Genomic DNA, 22,845 nt, shown 5'->3' with positions numbered 1-22,845 from the left:
GGAGGGCAACAGCTTGCTTACCTCTCAACAAGGAGTTTCTAACAGTGCTGTCTTTGAGGAGCAATTCACTGGAAATAGGTTTGAGTTGTTATGCTAAAACATTGTACATCTGTAGGAAATAAGGTGTCAATAGAGGGAGAGTGAAAGGACACAGTGGTTTGAATGATGGTCCCTTGTTTGGAACCAGGTCAGTAGCCCATCCAGCCCAGTGTAGTCTGCTCGGCTTGGCAGCAGCACTCAAGGGTTTGGGTCACTTGTTCCTCATCTCCTTTTCTAAATAGGAGGTACCAGGGATCAAACCTGGCAACCTGAGTGATAGTTCTTCTCTAAGACCACTCTTGCCTTTGACATTCCCAGAGTAGCTATAGCAGCTGTTTGAAAAGCTATTCACTAACCACATCCTCTTGAAAATGGCAGATAAACACAGAAGAAGTGAATGAAACTGAAACAGAATGGCTCATGGAAGAAATTGCTGCACCGAATCAGAAGCTGGGAAACGGGGGACAAGAAAATGGCCACATCACCAGTAAAGCAGTGAAATCTAATGCCCTCACATCCCTTCACGCAGATGACCTGGACAGTGAGGACGAAGTTCTAACTATACCAGAGGTGAAGTTCCATTCAGCCAGGGACTTCCAGCTGAGAGGCTCAGACACCAGCAGGCCTGCTCAGAACAAAGCTTTTAATGATTCAAGCAGCGATAAAGCTGGCCTGCTAAACGGCAGAAAGAATAGCAAAGGCAGCTTTGCTTTTGGCCAGCGGAAACTGCAGAACTCAATGAACACAGCACCTTTCCATGATGATAGTGATGAGGACTTGTTGAACGTTTAACCTTCTCTTGTGCCTACTCAAAATTCCATGTGTGTATGTTAAGGTGGGACAACAAAACACTTCCAACCAAATATGAAGACTGTAGCTGCAGATGCCTTTTGCAAGGGAATGCTTCAAAGGGAATGTAGGGTGGAGGGAGAGAAGCAGGATCAACCCTAGTTGTTTACAATGCTCTGTTTTAATGATTACTAGATTTCTAGCATCCAGTGAACTGAACGATGGTAATTCTCCTTCTCAGCCTGGATTTGCACTCTTCCCCCTCTGTAGATGGTAGAGGCTACATAATGATTTCCAAAGTAGGACCAGATCTGAAAGAAGACCCCTCAGCTTCAAGATGAGACTTGTATTTTAACGCCCTCCTTTATTTATTGCTCTCACTACTCAGGTTCATGGAAATAATAATAATAAGGCAATGCGTTCTTCCTGCAGGCAGGGTATTTGTTGTACAGATTCACCTGTCACGTGAAGTGGAGTTGAAGGGTTCTCTGTATGTTTGGTAGGTTGGTTTGATGTATATTTTGGAGCTGGTCTATTCAACTTGCCTGTACATTTGATTCCTGTATTCTAACTTAAAATGGCTTGTTATGATTTGGAAAGTGTCTTTACTGGAAGTCACAGATCTTTATAGCTTTAGCTTTGGAACAGTGGCTGTTCTTTGCATGATGAGTCTTTTTATTTTTTGGTAGCAATCAAACAACATCTTTCATCAGTATTTACAGAACTGTTGGGAAAACATGCCAGAGCCCCTGTTTAACACTAATTGAGCCCAACAAAGAGTGGGTTCTTTTTAGATGGCCTTCTGTCTCTTTAGGAACAGTGAGGAAGGCGGACTTCTGGTGCAGTGCCTACGATCCAAATGGCATTGTGATGCATCAAAAAAGAATGCAAAACCTGCACCTTTTTTTTTGAAATGTTGTACTGCTTTAGGGGCTAGAAAAAGAACACCCACCCTCATCCCTTCTGGAAGAAACTTGTAACCCTACCATATGAGACTTTTTATTCCAGGCCAACTTACAGACTTTGGTTAGTATCAGCTTCACTGCCCCCAAAGAGATTTAAGGCTTTTCTGAAGCCACTGGCCCAAAGAAAGTCTTTATTGCACAGGCATGTGCTTATTTTTTGGTATGTGGGGTGTGAAGAGAGTACCCTTTGGGTATGATCACTGGACATTCTGATGTCCATTACATGTTGGAGCCACACTAATTAAACCATGTGCTTGGTAAGATGGAGTGAAGAGCTGCCCATCAGCTCAGTGGTTTTTCAGGGGCTCGCTCATGTGAACGAGTTTCCATAGACAAGGTACCAGTACTTGGGCTGGCCAGAAGCTCTTCCTTGTTTATACCTTTTCCTACTTGCATTGGTTTCCTTAAGATTGATTTCCATTTGGAGATTTGATTTAATGTATAATAAGCATTCAAGTAATTTCAATAAATGATAAATTATGTTTCCCTAGGAACTGAAGTGATAAAATTAATTTTTAATCATGTCAAATGCCTTTATAATGGGTCTCTAAATGGGGGAAGGGAGTTTTTATATAATTCTGAGTTTGAAGTGTATGTAATACCACAGAGTTTAAAGATCTAGCAAGACACTACAATGAAATTGTCAAACAGTTGTGGGAAGTGGGCCAGTCCATTGTGTTACCATGAAGGGACTTGGTTCAGGTATTGATTTGACTGGCTTCTATCCACTTGACAGAGTACCAGAAATAATGGGGTGGATCTTTAGCGATAAGCTTAGCTAACGGTACAGGCCATGAGGCTACAATAGCTCTTGAAATTGCACTGAATACGTGGAAGGCTTTCAGCTCTTTTGATTGAGGTATATTTCCAGACACTCAGCAACAAGGTGAAAAGGCAGCACATCAAGTTGCCAGGTTCATTTTTGCTGTGGAAAAGGATTGCCAAGAATGCTGTACTCAAACTATTCGTCTGAAGTGTTCATGTGTCACTTTTTTTGCTCACTGGGGCCCTGAAAGCATGCTGTACAGTAAAATACAATAAAATTGCAACAGAAAAGTAAACCAGAACATCATTTTTTTAAAAGCCCAAGTACAATTTTAGAAGCCAGAAGCCTTGCAAAACAGGTTTTATTGCCTGCCTCAAACTCAGTAGGGGTGAAACCAGTCTGAAGGAGGTGTTGGATGATTTAGAGTGGTTTTGGGAAGGAGTTGGGAAGTATAAAATCCAAAGACTCTAAGCCTCAATACTTGCAGCCTCAGAGTAAACAAAATAGCCTACTAGAACTGGTGTTTTGGGATGCATTGATCTAAGGCCCGAGCAGTAATTTTCAGAGGAACAGACACTGGTTCTGAAAATTCCTGCATTAAATCATGCCATCTTCTTCATGGTTTCAATGCACCACATTTATGGGGTTTTGTACCTGCACACCCTGCCCAACGCTGCCTGTAGTGCTCAGCACTCCCAATTGCTTTCGTGATGGAGAGCTGAAGTCCAGCACCTCTAGTTTGAAGTAATACAGGAATGGATGCAGACCTGAGCACACTTCTGGTGAACTCAGCAGTATGAACAATTCTCTTGAGGGGAAATGGTTAACACATCTCCCAAGATGGTCCAAGCTGTGTAGAAGCTATCAGATCCAGAAGTTACTGTCAGCTGCTGTAAAAGGAGCCTTGATTCCCAGTTCTTCATAAGTGATGTAGATGAAAGCTCTTTACACAAAATGCATGCTTTTACGCACCAGGAGCCTGGCTCTAATGATGCATGTTTGCCCAAAGTTTTGCCTTGGTCCTTGGTGCTCTCAACCTACTGCCTCATGCCCTAGCAATCCGCACTGGAACTAGAAACCATATGCCTATGTTAGCATGCATTAGTACCACTGATATCACAGGAAGTTGTCTCTGCTGAAAACTCTGCTCATCTTACTGGCTGATTCTGCCTCTACCCTTCTGCAAAATTTGAGTCCAAGATGGAGGGCCAAAAGTTGTTGCTTCCATAAACTTCTTCCTTGAGAACTTCAAAGCAAGGTTAGTATCTTAGTTTTTCATCTTCTGTTGCATGGCATGAGTTGTCTTCACATGAGAAGCAGCTGGTGGGCATTTAGTTGACTTTCTGTCCCTACTATTGATAGGCTCTTTTCTGGCCTGTGTCATGACTTCTGCCTGTTAGGAGAAGACCGAGAAATGTCCTTCCCTAATAGGTTTACCTTCCCTATTTATAAAAGGTAAATATGAGTTGGCAGTTTCTGATCCTGACCTTATTTCATGTGGGAAATTGTGTGTGTGTGTGATTAAACATGTTCAAAAATGTGCAAATATGCTTTGCATAACAGTAGTGGGCTATGTGAAGTTCTACCTCTCCCCACTCACCTGGTCACTATCTTCGGGATTTTCACTACAGTGGAGGTGGTGGGGAAACCTTCCCAACAGGGAAAGGGGAACATCTGTTGTATGTGTTCACAAGATCTAGGCCAATCACACTGGGGCCACATGTCATCAATGCTATGCCCCCTCCTAAGCTTACCGAGAACCAGTGTGGCCTTTTCCCTATGCCTGTTCACAAAATGACACTTCAAATTATCCCCCAAACCCCTTGCCCCACCTGTCTCCTGCTCAACTTCTCTCCCAATGCCCTTTTTTTAACTCTAGGGGTAAGGAAGAATGTTTCTGGCACTCATGACCTTAACACTTCCACTTTTCTGGCCAATAGGATTCTCTGGTAAAGCTAAGTGTTCTACTAAATGCAGGGGTGCAGAATTTTGTTCTAGGGACCGCAGATGGCCATACCCTTTTCCCCACTCCTAATATTTAGTGGTTTTCCAGGCTTTGCAGAATTTTAAGATGCTGAGATGCTCAGATCCTGGCAGTAGGAGCTTTACCTGAAAGTATGCTGGTATATGTAGCCCCTGAGCCATGCGCATAGTTTTGGGGCTGCCCTGTCCCAGAATGCAGCCCCTTGGAGCTCTCTGAAATGCAATTCAGCCCTCTGGCGAAAAGAGGCTCAGTGCTCCCATTTTGATGAATGAAGTGACTTCTCCATGCCCTTTATCCAAATGTGGCCATCTGTGGGCCTCAGGCCTTTCCCTCACCCCACAAGTGCAAATATAGGAGGCAATAAGTGTACATTTGTATCCACTTTTTAGAGACAAAGGGAGATATTTCACTGCAGATGTGTGTCAGTATGATAGAACCAGGAAGCTTGGTTTTTTTTCCACCTCATGAGGGTGTGCAACAAAATGGAAACCAACCGGAAGAGTTACCAAGAAGGAATACGTATTTGATCATCCTTTGGGGCACCAACTTGTGTTCCTATCTTCATATTGCGAATGGAATATCTCCCCTCTTATAAAAAAGAAGTTCAGAGCCTTTGTCCGCAACTCAGCTGTTACGGATTTCATCCTACTCTTGTGTTGCTTTCTACCTACCCTTTTACATTCGACAGTGTCACTGAACAAAAGCCATCCAAAGATAAGCCATACTCCTTTTATTCCTTCAGATGTTATGTATTTGTCGGGATTCAAGGCCAGCTTCTGCCTGTTAAAAGGTCTTGGCAGTGAGATGTCTTACGGTTTTCTCTCCCATTTGGTTTCAGGGTTGTCAGCCAAAGCATCACGCGTGTGCTTCTGTGGAGCCCCTCCTGCCTGGCAACTGAAGTGGATCGTTCTGTCTATTGCACAGGCTGTTAGAGCAACAGCAGGCTGCTTTAGGCCAGATGTGCCGATCATCTTCCTTTTCAACATCAACATCCTGTTTTCTTACTGCAATCATGCTTGTGTCCAGTTCAGTTTTATGGGTCAAAATGCAGAAACTCCAAATGAACACTACTGCCAAACCTTTCTGTCACCATCATGGTTGTGGTTGGATTGTGTCTTACCTCAACCATGCCAGTCAGGTTCGCATACTTTGTAATGCATTGGCAACCACAAAGAAAATCTGGAGGCTTGTTTTTGTTTTTTCCTCCCCTGGGATGCTGAATTCCATCAACAACAGTGACAACTCTTTTTTATATTTCTTCATCGGGTTCATGAAGAGTCAGAAACTCCAGGAATTCATCTGTGTATTTCTTTGGCAAATTTCAGCAGAGAAGCTCATAGCAAGCTTGATAACATGAACAAAAACTCGTCAGGTTTCAGCCAAGTTAACATTTGCACTGGCCCAGTATTTCTGCAGTGCAAAACCCCAAACCAGCTCAGAGGTTTTGACATTTTCATAGAAGCAGGTTCAAGCAGAATAGTTCATCCCAGAGTCATAAAAGAGCTAGTGGAGGAACTCTCACAACCGCTGGCTATTATCTTCGATAAATCTTGGAAAACAGGAGAGGTGCCAGATGACTAGAGAAGAGCTAACTTTGTCCTTATCTTCAAAAAGGGGGGAAATGGTGGACCTAGGAACTACAGACCAGTTACTCTGACATCAATCCCTGGAAACATTCTGGAGCAGTTTATTAAAAAATCAGTCCACAAGCGTCTTGAAGAAAATGCAGTGATTAATAGAAGCCAACATGGATTTATCAAAAATAAATCCTGTCAGACTATTTTAATCTCATGTTTTGACTGGGTAACCTCCCAAATGGACAGAGGGAACACTGTGGATGTAAACTACCTAGACTTTAGCAAACCTTTCAACATAGTGCCACATGACATTCTGATAAGCAAATTAGTAAAAGATGGACTAGATGGAAAAACTATTAGGTGGATTCTAAATTGGCTGCTAAATCAGATACAAAGAGTGTCACCTTCTCAAATTGGATGGAACTTAACTAGGGAGGTGCCACAGGGTTCAGTCCTGGGCCCAGTGCTCTTCAACATCTAGTTCTGAACACCAAGATTTAATTAGAGTCCAGAGGAGGGCAACAAAAATGATCCAGGGTTTGGAAACATTGCCCTATGAAGAGAGACCGAGAGAGCTGGGCATGTTCAGCCTTGAGAAGAGAAGACTGAGGGAGGCATGCTGTCACTCTACAAGTACCTCAGACTGTCACAAAGAAGAAGGTCAAGATCTCTTTTTGCTGATACCAGAGTGTAGGACACAGAATAATCAATTCAAGCTCCAACAATCCAGATTCAGGCTGGACATCAGGAAAAGCTTCCTTGCTGTCAGAGCAATACAACAGTGGAACCAGTTGCCTAGAGAGGTGGTGGGCCCTTCCACACTGGAGACATTCAGATAGAAACTGGGCAGCCATCTGAGTGGGAGGGTGTAACTTGATGTCCTGCAACAGCAGTGGGTTAGACCCGATGGTCTCCATGGCCCCTTTCAACTCTAATATTCTATGAGTCTGTGACCCTGCTTCACCGACTTTCAGCTTCACCGACTTTCAGCTTCACCCACTGGAGGAGGCTAATGTGCCCTGAGGCTGCTATAGCTGAGTCAGCAGCTAGACAAGCACTCTGGCCATCTCAGATTGGAAATAACCAATGGGATTCCTCCAGAGACCCAGCTTGGGGCAAACTCCATCCCCTGGAGGGTTTCTAGAGGCCTCCATGGGCCAGATGGGGAACTTTCAGAAGTTGGATTAGGCTAAATGTTCCCATCCTGTGATGGAACTCTATATTATCTCCTCCCCAAGCTCTTGAGCAGAGTGGGCTCTTCCTCATCATCCCTGTCCTGTAATCCTGTGAAATAGCAATGCTAGGAACTGATGCTGGGGCCCTTTGCATGCAAAACACATGCTCTACCAATGAGCTATGGTTCATTCCTTCTATAGAGCATGGCCACTCCTTTTTGCCACCTAGATTATTTTCAATCAGATTATCCTTTCTTTTTTGTCCTCATGAGCATTTTTGTACTCTTTCTGGTCCTCTGGCTTGCATATGTGATGCTACAGTATTGGAATCTGTGGTTCTTAATGGTGTATCTTGTCTGTAATTATGCAGTCATCATACCACTATCTCTTCCCTCCCTGTGCAATTCATGTACACTCCATGGCAGAGAAAGTTATCATGTAACAAGACAGCTATGACTGAAAGCTGCAAATATGAATCACATACAACAGGAACCATGCCAACAGAAAGATCCAGCAACCAGCTGTGAACCTTCTTCTACAGCTTTGAATTTCTCACTTGTGTAAAAAGCAGGTTGTGGAACATGAGACATTTGGAATCAGGCTGTTGATCTTTCACAAAGGTCTGTGGTACTATTAAATAACTCCTGTAGAGATAAGGGAAAAGCCATGCTTACATTCTACCTCACCCCTGGCAACGTAATGATAGAAAGGTGGGATGTGCGTGTGCTTCCATTCCCTCTGGGTGCCGAGACAAAGTGACTGGATTCCTGCAATGTCCACACAGCTCGCACTCATCACAGGCACTGAGCCCACCCTCAGTCCATTAACACGCCTCTTAACTTTCCACCGCAGGAGCGAATAGCAGTTGCTTTATTCCTGGCAATTGTTATGCATTAGCATGGAATGGAAGCAAAACATGTCCCTGCCACATGCAGGGCCCTATAGGCTTTGGACCCCACACAGGGTGGCCAGGCGTCCTACTTCACCAATGATGGTAGCTTAATTCGGAGAGCTGACAGAAGATTTGAAGGGTCCTCTGCTTTGGCCAATCCAAGCCTAGTTACAAGTCAAAGAGCCGTTAGGAGGGAGAGCAGGGCAGGGGGTCTGGCCGTGGCCCATCAGGTGTGAGCACCTGGATAAACAAACTGAGCAGATCCATCGGTCATGAGGTTGGTCTTCAGCACTATCATTTAAAAATGTCCTACCCTACAGTTGTTAGTTCTAAAGGGCACCTTTACATGTAATTTTGCATATGCAAGTGCCATGCAGATTTGCTGCCTTTTGTCCTTTGATCTCAATAGCAGGGTGAGGGCAGGTCTCGGTCTCCAGAGCGTTGTCCCTTTTTTGCAATGAAATTCCCCACATACCACACTATGGAAACTTTCTATCTCTGCCTCTCACTCTTTCTCTCTCTCACTCAGCATGTCATTGGTGTATTATCTAAGGAGGGGTGAAGCGAGGGCAGCATCTGAAGGGTTTTTTCACTGAAAGCAGCTATCTTAACATCCTTTATTTGAGGCAGCTCCAATGTCCAAGGCTGAATAAATGGCCCATTGGAGAAGGGCAGAGGGCTGTTTGCAATGAACTGTGTTGCCGTGAGTCAATGATTCTCTTTTCGTACTATGTTGGCTTCTCAGTTACTCATGCTGGCTGTTTTGCCTGAAGAAGGAGAGTATGTGCTGTCTGAAGTATTTAATGGAAACCTAGCAATCAATCTTGTCAGCTCCTGCCATTAAGGGGGGCATTCTCAGTCCCAAGGAATACCAGCTTGCAGGTTTAATATTTTTCCAGTGAAACTTATATAATAAAAGTTGCCACAATGGCTTAATAATTTATAAAGAAACCCCTTGGCTTTTGGTCAAATATTTTGTTATTTAAGCTCTTGGCTTCATTGAGTGCAGAGTCGTAACACCCTTAGCCCAACATGCAAAATCTGGATGACATTTTAGAGCACATTGGGGAGTTCGACCTGTATCAGAAAAGGGCATTTTTCCTTGTTTGCCTTCTCTCTGCTGCCTTTGCCCCCATCTATGTAGGAGTTGTTTTCCTAGGTTTTATCCCAGAGCACCGTTGCTTGAGTCCAGGAGTTGCTGAGTTGAGCAGCAGATGCGGCTGGACCCTTGAAGAGGAACTGAATCACACGATCCCCAGAGGGGAGAGTTTTACTCATCAGTGTAGGAGATACGATGTGGATTGGAATGCAACTGAGCTGAGCTGTACCGATCCGCTGGAAAGCTTCACTGAACATGGGAACCGCAGCATTTCTCTTACCACTTGCCAAGACGGCTGGCTTTATGATTCTTCAGTACAGTCCATTGTGAGCGAGGTAAGGACACACATGCTACATCAGTCTCTAGCGAACAGCTTTAAACAGGAAAGAGAGAAGTGTGCAGATTGTTGTTATGATACATGCAAGGGTCTGTCAGGAAAGCAACAGTAATATTCAATATCATGTGAAAGCAGTTTTTAAAACACCTTCCCAGTCTTCCTGTTTTAACAAAAAACTTACTTTACTCACATCTGGGGTCATTTCTGACCCCAGTGAAAATGTTTTGGTCAAGAAAACTGCTGCATCTGAAAAGCATTTTTTTTCCTGGTTGAAATTTTCAGTCAGATTTCAATTAACAAAAGTTGTTTGAGTTAATCAACCTATCAGCCAGTACAGGTAATTTACGTTTTCATTCTTCCTGAGCTTATGAAAAGCAAAAAATCTGCATAACAATGCTAGGACACCCATTGTTATACTTTTTCAGTATACCAATGGCCTACTAACTTTAAAAAAAGCTTTCCCTAGGTGCGTTTTAATTTTGTTTGCTGGAGGTTTTAAATCTTAGCTTTAAAAAGAGACCAAAACAATCTATATTGAACCTTCTTTTGTGCTCCTTTTTGTGTGGTCTATTATTGTGGTATACAAGTTCCCTGCATAGCTACTGTTAGGGAGATGTTGGGGCACTTTTGTGCCCTGGACGTGTTTTGACAAAAAACCTGTAAAAGACCCTCAAAAAACTGAAATTTTCATGACAATTTTCTAGAATGGACCGATCAACCTAATTACCTGTAAATTATAATACAGAATGTGAGCTGGGGAATGCCAGTTACAGAAGGATGCAGGATAGCGGCTACTGCTGTTAACTCTTGGGATACTTGGGTTGGAAGTGGACACACAGCATTCTTTGCATGAATAGCATTCTTCCCTTTCGGAAAATGCAATACTCTGATGACCATTTTCAGGGATTCTTGGTTGTCCTTTCATTTGGAAATGTCATTTCAAGCAGATGGTTATAGAATTCATACTTTCAGTGGTCACTAGATGAGCTGTACTACATCTTGCAAAAACAAGTATCTACGTACTTAGATTAGGGAGGATGGCTTGCTCAAATGATTTAAGCGGATTCAGTTCTGATTATGAGGCACATGGTTCTTCCGTGCTTTAACTTTGCTAAATAGGGGACCTGCAACATTTTCCATCAGAGTTTTAAAGAAATAAATTTATTTATCGTTTCTCCATAACTAATAAAAGCATGTATAATACTGTTACCAAACACAGGTGCCTCTGTACGTTTCAGTGGCAATGAATAACTAGCAGAGGAAATAAACAAGTTAAACATGAAACTTTTCACACAAGTTCAAAAGTGCTTGACTAGCTGTGAATTTAATGTCTTTCTTCCATAAAGCTTCCCACTGACAAGGTGATATTTCTTCTCCAAGATTTTGCTTCCAAATTGTCATACATTTCTCGTCTTGTTGATTTTCAGTGTCATGCTGTAGTAATTGTTTTTAAAGTCTAATAGATGAATATCATCTTATATAGTTCTTACACCATCTTAAATTGGTATAAGATGTTTTATTGGTGACATATTACTGTAGAAGTTATAGAAAAAATAGATATGAATTACAATGGAAAATGTTGGAAATGTAACAGGGTAGATGAGACTTTTTATCATATGTGGTGGACTTGTGAAACAGGTAAAAGATTTTGGAAATTGGTACATGTGGAAATACCAAAAAAAAAAAAAAAAAAACTTTAAAACTAAGTTTCCTATGAGTCCTAAGAATATGCTTTTGAATATAATGCCAGAGTTTTTTCAAATAATATGACAGAGCTATTTAAATATATGACAATTGCAACAAGATTTACAATAGTCTCTAAATGGAAATTATCAGAATCCCCAATAATTGAGGAATGGAACAATAGCAGAGTACTCAGTGATGGCGAAATTAACTAATTATGTAAATAGAAGTCCAGTTAAAGAATTTAATGAAAAATGGACATTCTATTATACCCAGTACAATTAATGTAAAAGAGAGCTCTTTAAAAAGTAGCTGAGGATTTATAATTGATTTAAAGCGACTGGAAAATTTGTCAGTATATAGAATAATAATTCTCTTTTTTCTGAACTTCTATAGCAGTACTGAATGACAGAAAGGTAGATATTTTTGGTCTCTTTGAAATTTGTGGCCTTGAATATATTGGTTATACTTCTTCAAAATCTCTTGGCAACTTAATTTTACTTTTATATATATACACACACTTTTCTTCTTTCTGTAGTCTATTTATGTTAAAATAATAAGAATAATACTAAAAAAAGGCTTTCACCCTGCTTATAATGGACCAACTTTGTTAAATATTTTCTGCAAGTTACCTCTTAAGCTTCTTGCTTTATCTTAGACAATTATAGTAGCAACACAGTTTTTTTTAAATTGAAATTTCCAGGTTCACTGATGCATAATAAGGGTAATGGTGAAAACAAAAATCTACTTGGGTGAGCAGAGCTGTTAGATTGATGGAGTTTAAAAATGTGGAAGGATGTCAAACCCTACAATTCCTTAAAAAATCAGCAGTTTTCTTACTTTGAAAGCAAGCCCTCATTCTTGAAATGGATGCTCACAAATTATAAATTTGTAATTTTGTGCTTGGACTCAGTTTTTAATTCCTCAGGTGGGTTGGATCAGTGTTTCAGGTACGGTTAGGATTAGGGTTAGCCACTGGCCTCACCCTTCCTATGGATCTGCATATGGTCTGGGGAGCTAGAAGTTGAACTGAGCAGCAGGTGAACACAGCTGAGGAGCTGTAGCGTGTGGATAGCTGTGGATAGTCTGGGTACTTCTTTTCTTACGCTGGTTAATTAGAACTCAATATACTTAGAGCTGACCTAGCCTGCTTCCTCCTAGGCACTACGATATAGAGCAGGTTCATAATTTCCTGGTTCTTCAATCACTAATGAACTTTTACAGCTACCAGAATGCCAGGGCAAGGTGGAGTTTTTGACCTATCAGCCTTTTGTGGACACAGTCCCTGCTCCCCTTCCTCGTTCAACAGAGTTATCTCAGGAGCCAGCTGAAATAAGAAAAGTGGACAGATGCGCTGATCCATAGATACAGCCTCAGCAAGAGAAAGACCTCACCAGGTCCAACAAGTATCGGAAGTCTTCAAGAATGATAGTTCCAGGGCAAACATAAGACTCAAGATCCTGTTGGACAAGTGGTCAACACATCTCCCTTGAGTTGTGTGCGCCCAAGGCCAGATGCTATGTGGAATGACAAAGGGAAGAGAAAGGTGTTATGAAGCCTTATACCTCCAAGATAATGTTTTCAGTAGGAACTCAGCATGGGAAGGTACACCTTTACCTGTGGCAGATAACCTGTTGAATTAGAACAGAGGTACATGTAGTATTAGAACACCTAATACACATTAGAACACCTGTTGAATTAGAACAGAGGTACATGTAGTATTAGAACACCTAATACACATTAGAACACCTAATACACATGTAGTATTAGAACACCTTTACCTGTGGCAGATAACCTGTTGAATTAGAACAGAGGTACATGTACTCCCTGAGAGGTACATAGCTCAGTGATACAAACATGTTCTTTGTTTGCAGAGGTTTCCATGATCAATCCTGGCAATTAAAAGTAAAAAGGATCTCAACATGCAGGATGAGACCATGTCTCTGTCCCCTGAGCTGCTCTTATATAGGACAATTGGTGTGGTTCATAAATAAATAAATTAAATTAATAAATGAAAGCCAGAATGTAAAAAATGGAGCTAGAAGGACCAAATGGACAACTCATTATAAGATACTTTTATATATATTCATAGTAAGAAACTGTTTCTTAAACTACTGCAGCAATTCTAAATGGTTATTTAGAATAATTATTTGTCTATGGGCATTACAGGTGAATTAAGAAATCCAAAGTCTCCAAAGTACTAACACTAATGATTGTGAGATTTATGAAACTGGACTTTGCTCATAGATTACTTTGATTTTTCTTAAGGTTTTGGAATGGATCAGGAATTTTAGTTGAACAGTGCAGCAATTTCTCCAGTTCTCCTTGCAGCATTTGTTCTTAGCTTGAAAAGCAGAGCAAGCTCCAGCCTACAAAAATTTAATTTTTGAATTTTTGCTTTGTGTCCAGTAATGTAACTTAATTTGTTATAACTTATCCCTGTATCAGTGGCCCTACATTTTTCTTGCCCAGTGAACGAAAGCTTCCTAAACGTTTGTTAAAAAAATCTTCTTCCCCAAAGGAACTTTTTGTCATATTTAACTGTGGTGTAGTGGTTAAGAGCATGAGGCAAGGACTCTGGCAATTTGGGTCCTAGTCCCTGCTCATTCATGGCGCCAACTGGATGACTTTGGCCCAGTCACAGACTTTCAGCCCATTCTGCCTCACAGGGTTGCTGCCCCTCAGCAGCATTCAGAGCAGGAGGAGGAGTATTATGTAAGCCACTCTGAGTTCTTTGTAAGAAAAAAAGTGTGATATAAATTTAATTAATAAATAAATGATGTCTGAGGAGCTCAGCAGCTTGGCTGCAATTAGTGGGAACAGGAAAATCAGCCCGATGAAGCAGTAATTCCACTGAATGTAAACAAAATATTGAAGATTATCTCTTCCGAGGTCTGGAGCTAGTAGCAAGAGTGGTTGCTACATAGCTAAATTACTTTACAGCCAAGCCAATATTTAGATAAACTATCTTGAAATAACTGCACAGTAGCTCACCCCAGCCTTCAGTTTGGCAGCATATACTTGGGAGATACGTGTTGGGTCTAAAGGTGGGAAATCCAGGCTCACATGCTTGTCCCTGGGGCTGGGTGTGCACTTAACTCAGATCCCTGGCTCATGCGCACCGATGTGCTTTTGAAGGATGCATAGCCTATGCAAGTCTGAGATCCCTGCTTAAAGTGTTCTTGTGGACACATGATTCTAATACATGCATTGGCTTTGGGCTGCACACAGATGTTGGGTGATGATTGTTCTGCCCTACTGTGTCTAAGTCTTTAAAACATGTTCAGCAGTTGAGAGGTGGGAATATTATGCTGCCATTACCTTGAGTACGCATCTTCATTTTCTGCTAGCATATTACATAACTGTGCAGTTGTCATACCCTCCTCTGGCAAGTACTTTCTACTTAGGACTACTGCCACACTTGACCTGGCCCTGAGTTAATACTGTCCCTCCATGGCAGTATACTAATCAAGGGACGTGCACTAGAATGTTCCCTCAAAAGTATGGTGGCAATGCATAGGAATGAGTGAGAAAAGCACTTGGTTTTGATCTAATTTAAATCACCCAGGTCCGTTGCCCTGACATAACCTGCAGGCTGAAGTCCACGCATTTTCAAGCTTGCAGTGCAATTCAAGCAACATAAGGGTTTTTGAAAAGTGCATATATTGGAAAAAAGTGCATGCATCTGAAAACTGCACAAGCACAGTTTAGTCAATGGGGAAAGAATGCATACATTTCAGAATATATGCAGCTGATGTGTATGTTTGGGAAAATGTGCCGGAAAGTATGCACACATTTTGATGCAGAAAATGCCTCCAGAATGCATATGCATATCAGAATTTGCTTCAAGATGGAAATGGAATAACCTCAGTGAGCTCACATTTTGCTGATTCACACATCTCCAACTGTCTGCAAGATCTGATGGAAGTATTTTTGTAGTTTTTATGGAACTTACAGCTAAAATATTTCCTATTTCATTCTGGGTATTGGTCTGGCTAGAAATCAGGGTGAATGTTATATAATAATATGACTTAATTAATATTAAAAGTGAGGAGAGTCACTCTTAGCATCAGAAACCTCCTGTACTCTTGTTCTACTCCATTTCTGAGCTCTTAACCTCTCCTTCTGCCCTGTATTCTTGCCTCTGTCTTCCCTACACACTGGTTTCAGTTCATCCACATATGATGTGTTGGTTAAGCATATGTACCATAGAAAAACTGAAGGTTGATACCAGTTTTACACAAATTTAATTTACAGGCTTCCTCCAGAGAATCCTGGGAATTATAGTAGGGTGTGTATGAAAACTCTGATATTCCCAGATTCCCACAATTAATTCTCATGGAACTATAGTTCCAGATCTCCCTGCTAAATCATATCAAACATGTAAATATATTTTTATTCATATTGCATTGCTGGCAGGTTTGCCCAAAGCTAGATATGAAGGTGTGTTCAGGTAACAGTTTTATTGTGCAATTGCATTGCCTCATTCTCAGAATTGAATTGCATTGCCTTAGTCCAAATGTCCCCATCTTTTCTTTATAGCCCTCCGGTGCTTTTCTCACCACTTCTGTCTTTAATCATATCAGCAAATATCCTTCAAGGAACAAAAGATGGAATAATCTACAATCATCTGGAGCCACCTGAAATAACATGTAGGTATTCAGAAATATTGTTGCAGAACCCAAGTACAAAACAACTCAGTTCCTTGAAGTTGTAGGAAGTCCTTATTGTTGTAAGCCGCCCCGAGGCTTCGGCGAATGGGGCGGCATAAAAATGTTTTAATAAATAAATAAATAAATAAATAAATAAATAAATAAATAAAAAAAGTGTGTCAGTTATCTTCAGAGCCTCAAAGATAAGTAATTTTTGTAACATCCCCGGACAATAGAATATCATATAGACATAAGTCACAGAAATATCCATTGCTTTATTTATTTATTTTTCTATACTGTCTATTATTTTCACAGAAAATCTCAAGATGGTTTACTATCATAAAAACATAAAATCATTTAAAAATATGGCATCACATCACATTATTTCTGAACACAGACAAGTAACATTGCAAGGACCTTGCGCAAACAGAACCAAAATATGCCATGGAGGTCAGGTTGTTCTGACTCATACCTGTCCTTTCAGCTCAGACCTTATATATATAGCTCCAGATTACTCCATGCGTGAAGATTAGCAGTGACCAATCAAGGAAGGGATCTTGGGGTGCTGGTGAAAATGTTGGCCCAGTGCACAGCTGCTGTGAAAAAGGCAAACTCTGTGTGAGGCGTAAGTAGAAAAGAAATTGAAACAGAACTGGCAAGATTAAGCCTCGGTGTGAGTGCAGTTAGAACACTGTATTCCATTTTGGTCCCTGCACCTGAAAGAGGACGTTGAGCTGGGAAACATGCAGAAAAGGACAAATAAAATGATGAAGGGTTGGAGCGACTCCACTAGGAGGAAAGGCCATAACAACTGGGATGGTTAACTTAGAAAAAAAGTAGATTTAGGGACACAAGATAGAGGTGTTTATTATACATGGTGTAAAGAAAGCAGAGAGGGATACATTTTTCTCCTGGCTTTCTGGCTATGTGCTCCCTCCATTATCCAAAGCGGCATGCCTGCAGACAACAGTTGCTAGGGAGCCTGGGCAGGTAGAACTCGCATCCACACTGCATGAGGGATCCTGCTTGAGCAGAGCTGAATAGAGCGCTGGGCTAGAAGCACAACTGGTTTGATCTAGCTTGGCTTTCCTTGTGTTGTGATCACAAGAACAATGATGGCAAGTCAATTCCCCTTGGGAAAGGAGGTTGTCCAAATCTATGTTTGCAACAGCTTGTTCCTGTACTGCTCTTGTGCCACTGGACTCCAGGGGTTTATAGTAGTTTTCTCTGTGATCTGAACATTCTGATGTTTGTAGGGAATAGAAGTAATTTGTGGTTGTTAGTCATGAAGTCGTGTCTGACCCATCGTGACCCCATGGACAACATTCCTCCAGGCCTTCCTGTCCTCCACCATCCCCCAGAGTCCACTTAAGCTCACATCAACTGCTTCAGTGACTCCATCTAGCCACCTCATTCTCTGCTGTCCCCTTCTTCTTTTGCCCTCAGTTGTTCCCAGCATTAGGCTCTTCTCCAGGGAGTCCTTCCTTCTCATTAGGTGGCCAAAGTATTTGAGTTTAATCTTCAGTATCTGGCCTTCTAAAGAGCAGTCAGGGTTGATCTCCTCTAGGACTGACTGGTTTGATTGCCTTGCGGTCCAAGAGACTCGCAGGAGTCTTCTCCAGCACCACAATTCAAAGGCCTCAATTCTTCGGCGCTCAACCTTCCTTATGGTCCAACTTTCACAGCCATACATGGCAACTGGGAAAACCATAGCCTTGACTTTACACACTTTTGTTGGCAGGGAGATGTCTCTGCGTTTTAGTATGCTGTCTAGATTTGCCATAACTTTCCTCCCCAGGAGCAACCGTCTTTTAATTTCTTGGCTGTAGTCCCCATCTGCGGAGATCTTGGAGCCCAGGAAAATAAAATCTGTCACTACCTCCATTTCTTCTCCATCTATTTGCCAGGAAGTGAGAGGACCGGATGCCGTGATCTTAGTTTTCTTAATATTGAGTTTCAAGCCAACTTTCAAATCAGCAATTTATGTTACTCCTAATTGTGTCCCCACAGTTTGACTTGGTATGTGAATACTCCTGGAAGTTAGATGTGTTTCAGGCATGTGTGAATGCCGGATTTTTCATCGGATCTGTTTATATTGGCTACATAGCAGACAGGTAGGTACAAAGTGATGGGCAATGTTAAAAAGAACTAGGATTTGAATCAGTTTTGTTAAAATTAAGAATGTGTAGTGAGAAGACAATGAGTCTCATTCTCAAAAACATTTCCTAATATAATCTATAACACTGTGTACCAAATATTCATTCATTCCTGTCCTGAGTTAGGAACTTATTTTTGGATCCTTAGAACACCTCCTTTGACTACCTAATAGTCAAATAGTCATGGCAATGTTTGAACCCCAATCCTAACCCTGACTATTATTAAAACATAGGGTGGTGCAGTGAAGAATGGCATCAGCAGGAAATATGCTCCATCGCAGTTCCAGATGCTTGTTGGCACCGAATGGGCTTCTAGCCCAACACATCAGGGGGCCTGTTTCCTGGCTGCTACCTGAGCAGAGCACAGAAGCTGCTCCAGAAACTGCTCCAGCTGGTCTGGGGGCTACACAAGGAAGGACGTCTTGGCTCCTTCCATCCACGATTCCATGACACCAGGCTGGGGAAGGTTGCCCTGGTCCTGACACTTCAAGCTGATGCGTTTTCCCACCACCCGCTTCCAGTAGCAAAATAATGGACGATACTATGCCATAGAGGGGTTTGCCATTTCCTGTATTGGGACTGAAGCATCATGCTTACGTGCCGCTTATGCACTGGAATATCAAAGGTGCAGGCTCATTGGTCCTGCAATTACATTTAAAGCAATTAGTAGGCAGAGTTACAAGAGATGGCAGTCAAAGTGCAGAGCTAATTGACAGTTCTGGGTGAATTTGAAAGCTCTGGGTGCAAAGAGGGACCTTAAGGAGGGAATGTAAGAAAGTACAGAACACAGAAAAAGCTGTTTTATACAGAATCGGTCTATCTAATCTAGTTGCTGACACTGACTGGCATTGGCTCTCCAGGATGTGGGGCAGGGGCTTTCCAGCCCTACCTGGAAGCGCCAGGGATTGAACGTGGGGCCTCCTGCATGCAAGGCAGGTGCTTTTCCACAAAGCTAAAGCTTAGCTGTTCAGATGGAGCCAAGTCAGGCTCCTTTTAAACCTCGGTCTCTTGCATTAACAAACTCTAGCATGTTCACTGTGTTCTGTGGCAGTGGTTTCATTGTGCTAGAAGTCTACTATGCATAACATGATACATTACACTTCCAACTGCTTAGCTAGGAGATTATTTCTTTATGACTCAATAAAGTTTGCCAAGCCCTTCACTTTCCGCATTTGGTCTGCTTCACTCAGCTACTTCTGCTAGCAGCAGGCACACTCCCCTATGTCCACTGCAAAACATATCAGCAAAACAGCCCTGTTTCCATCATACGTCACAACTAGGATTATAATCAAAGTGCAATAGTTACAACAGTTGTGCAGAATCACCAGAGAGCAGATTCCAAATCTGTTGCAGACAAATATCTAGCTGAATAGATGGAATATCCTCCTTGGTTCCACCTCTGCATCTTTCTTCTTAACTATTTTGACTCATGCTATGCAAGAGAATTTGCAGAAACCTTTAATGCAGTGGCACAGGCCTTATTAACATACACATGGGCATTTTTATCTTTACATGGACTTTATCCACGCACAGATAGGCATCCAGGGTCTCTTACTGGAGTTTTGCTTATACTTTTGTGTGTGTACTTTTAAAATCCTTTATGTTGCCTTGTCCCTGTTATCCCCTCACTGCAGGTTTGGACGTAAAGCAAGTCTCTTAATTAACACCCTGGTCACTTCCATCGCAGGAGTCCTTGTGTCCATAGCCCCGAACTACTTGTGGTCTGTCATATTTCGCTTCATACAAGGGCTAGTCAGCAAGGGCAGCTGGACAGCTGGCTACATCCTAAGTGAGTCAGATCTTCCTTTTCCTACAAGTGGTTTTCCTTCTTGCTAAATCCAAAGCAATTTGTGGGATCAAAGCAGAAGTGACTGCTCTAACTAAGGGAACAGAGCTGCATTGGTATGAGAGACTGTAGGCCCATCACTGTCCAGGGATTACAGCAGCCAAACCCAGCCTGTTGTCTACCAAATGTGTTGCATTGCAGCTGCCACCATCTGCTGCCAGCAAGATTTTGGCAGCACCAAAAGACATGAGCAAGATTTGCCCTCTGATCTAGCCGTGCCTCTAATGTCTGGCTTCCATTCTTGGATATCTATGGCTTGGGATGCAATCCCATGCATGTTTAGACAGAGAAGGCCTTCAACTCCTGGCACTCCCAAGTTAGTGCATTTTTCATGTCTAAACATACATAGGATTGTGCCCATAATTGACTAGGTATAAAGTACCAGTTCACAACTTTATTTTAAATTTAAGCATAGAGGGTCAGATCTAGGCCCAGCCCCAGATTTCCCATATCTATGCATCATTTTTCTGAGAGTTTGCCAGTTCTTCCCATTTATGAGTTACTGTAATTTCTAAAGATTTCATGACAGTGTGGTTCAAAAGCGCTTGCATAATCCTCTGAGTGAGGTTCAGTCTTTATTACTTCTATCTAAATTAAAACTCATGCATTTCAGTTTGAAGAGCTCAACCTTATCCTGTATGCATACTAAATAGCTTAACTTCAGGGGGGGAAAAGTCCTTGAATCCTAAAGAAATAAAACTGGTATAAATGAATTTCACCAGCTCTTGCTGTATCTTCAAACCAGTGTGTGTACTGGTTAAGAGTGAAGGACTGGGACTCAGGCAAACTGGGCTCTAGTCCCTGCTCAGTCATGGAACTCATTGGATGACTTTGGCCCAGTCACAGGCTTTCAGTCAGCCTACCTCACAGGGATGTTGTTGTGGGGATAAGATCAAAAGCAGGAAGAGGAGCATTATGTAACCTGCTTTGAGTTTGTTGTAAGAAAAAAGGCAGGATATAAGCATAATAAGTACTGCAGGTAGCGCAGTGGTTTAAACCGCTGTGCTGCTGGGCTGGTTGATCGAAAGGTTGCTGGTTCAAATCTGCACAATGGGGTGAGTTCCCGTTGCTCCGTCCCAGCTCCTGCCCACCTTGCAGTTCGAAAGCATGCAATTGCAAGTAGATAAAAGGTACCACTTTGGTGGGAAGGTGAGAGCATTCCGTGCACTTCGGTGTTGAGTCATGCCGGCCACATGACCACGGAGACTGTCTGTGGACAAACGCTGGCTCCCTCGGCTAGGAAACGGAGATGAGCACCACCCCCTAGAGTCAGGCATGACTGGACTTAATGTCAAGGGGAAACATTTACCTTTACCTTTTAAGCATAATAAATGATAATAAATGCTAAACCTAAAAACTTAGCATTCATTTTTGGTTGTTCCAATAGGTAATACAAATATTAAAGGTAAAAGAATGCACTCTTTGTGTCACTGTATGGATTTAGATGGAACCATATTAGCTCAATATGTATACATGCATGCATCTTTCATTAATTGCTTCATATTTGAACCACTACAGCAATCCAAATCTGTTGCAGACATTCCAGGCAAGAGTTATCTTCATGTAGAAAAGATTAAGATGAAGATCAACCCCTTTATTTTGCAGTCACGGAAATTGTCGGTCCAGCCTACAGAAGGACTGTAGCGATTCTCTACCAGGCAGCCTTTGCGGTGGGCCTTCTTGCCCTCGATGCTCTGGCCTACGCGATCCCCCACTGGAGATGGCTTCAGCTCACCATTACTCTGCCAATGTTCCTCTTCATGCTCTACTACTGGTGAGAAAGATCCCCTCCTTCGGCACTGGGCCTTGTCCTCCCTCTTTCCTTCCCCATCCAGGGACAGAGCTGTGAGGGCCGGGGCTGTGCAGCTGGGAGGAAGGAGGCTGGATTCTCCATAGCCTGGGACAGCAGGGGTGAGCAGCCAGTTTGTCTGCTTTCCCGCCTTTTGCTTTGCCCATACAAGTGAATGGTTGCCATTCGGGGTATGGCATTTGGGAATGCTGCTTCAATTGAGGGAAATTCTGTCCTCTGCTCCTGCCACTGGGTGGCCTTTGCTCCACCGACAGGCGTTTTGCAGCAGGCAGTGGGGATGGAAAAGAGGGCTCAGCATGTCTCTCTGGATAAATCTCACCCACCGTGGATTGTTTGCCATGTACAGTGCTTCAATAAAGAGTCAGCCTGGTGTGTGTGTTTGTACATGTGTGTGTGTACAGAGCTGGATATAAGGTATGTGTGAGTGTGCCAGGTCGTCTGAAACTTAGTATGCATACTAAAGAGACCTTGGGGGGGGGGTGCCCTGCAGAGTTAGATTTTTCTATGGCATTAGTTTGTTTTAATTCCTCAGAATGTGTCCCAAAGTGCCATTATCGGGGATGTTTTTCTCCCCCACACTGCCACCCCCTGTGGGGAAACTGCTTTGTCACTGGGCAACCCCACCTGTGGCGTTTCCAGTTTTTAGCAAAAGCTTGTATTTCAGGACCTCAGAACTGCCACTGTTGTTCAGTTTTCCATAAGTGGACCCTTTCCTGCTGCTTCCAGTTTTGCTATAATACTTTAAAACTTCCTAGTAGCTTGGGATAGGAAGTTATGGTGTGAGATAAGATGACAGACAAGACAAACTTTGAACAAGTAATTTATTAATGGGATCTTTTGAATATACAGGGATTGCTAAGTGACACTTCTTAAGGACCCAAGAAACTCTGCTGCTGCTACAGCCCTCTAATGACTTTTTTGCCTCAGGCCAATTCCCTAACCCTCCACCCCAGCCAAATACACTCACAACCAAGTTCAGCTGCTGAGTCCTCCTGCTGACATCAAAGTTCCTTCTTTTGTATTTCTGGCTGCTTGAACAGTTTATTTGGATTTTTACTTCCTGCTTATATAACCT

At 42.3% G+C, this 22,845-nt stretch overlaps 2 protein-coding genes across 2 annotated transcripts in view; both read left to right on the top strand.

The window, feature by feature from the left end:
* Positions 1–2,854, top strand: part of LOC123026771 (cation-independent mannose-6-phosphate receptor-like) — a 70,279-nt gene extending 67,425 nt beyond the window's left edge. The window contains exon 46 of the mRNA XM_044437213.1: positions 418–2,854. Coding sequence (XP_044293148.1) covers positions 418–831 — 414 coding nt within the window. The 3' untranslated portion in view covers positions 832–2,854. The remainder of the gene's footprint in view (positions 1–417) is intronic.
* Positions 2,855–8,868: 6,014 nt separating this feature from the next.
* Positions 8,869–22,845, top strand: part of LOC123032659 (solute carrier family 22 member 2-like) — a 29,755-nt gene continuing 15,778 nt past the window's right edge. Inside the window, exons 1-4 of the mRNA XM_044448733.1 lie at positions 8,869–9,621; positions 17,969–18,072; positions 19,749–19,903; positions 21,566–21,734. Of these exons, the coding sequence (XP_044304668.1) occupies positions 9,220–9,621; positions 17,969–18,072; positions 19,749–19,903; positions 21,566–21,734 (830 nt within the window). The 5' untranslated portion in view covers positions 8,869–9,219. The remainder of the gene's footprint in view (positions 9,622–17,968; positions 18,073–19,748; positions 19,904–21,565; positions 21,735–22,845) is intronic.

Source organism: Varanus komodoensis, unplaced genomic scaffold (genome assembly GCF_004798865.1).
Source record: "Varanus komodoensis strain SLA01 unplaced genomic scaffold, ASM479886v1 scaffold1, whole genome shotgun sequence".
Classification (NCBI taxonomy): Eukaryota; Metazoa; Chordata; class Lepidosauria; order Squamata; family Varanidae; genus Varanus; species Varanus komodoensis.
This window is presented reverse-complemented; position numbering and strand designations above follow the sequence as displayed.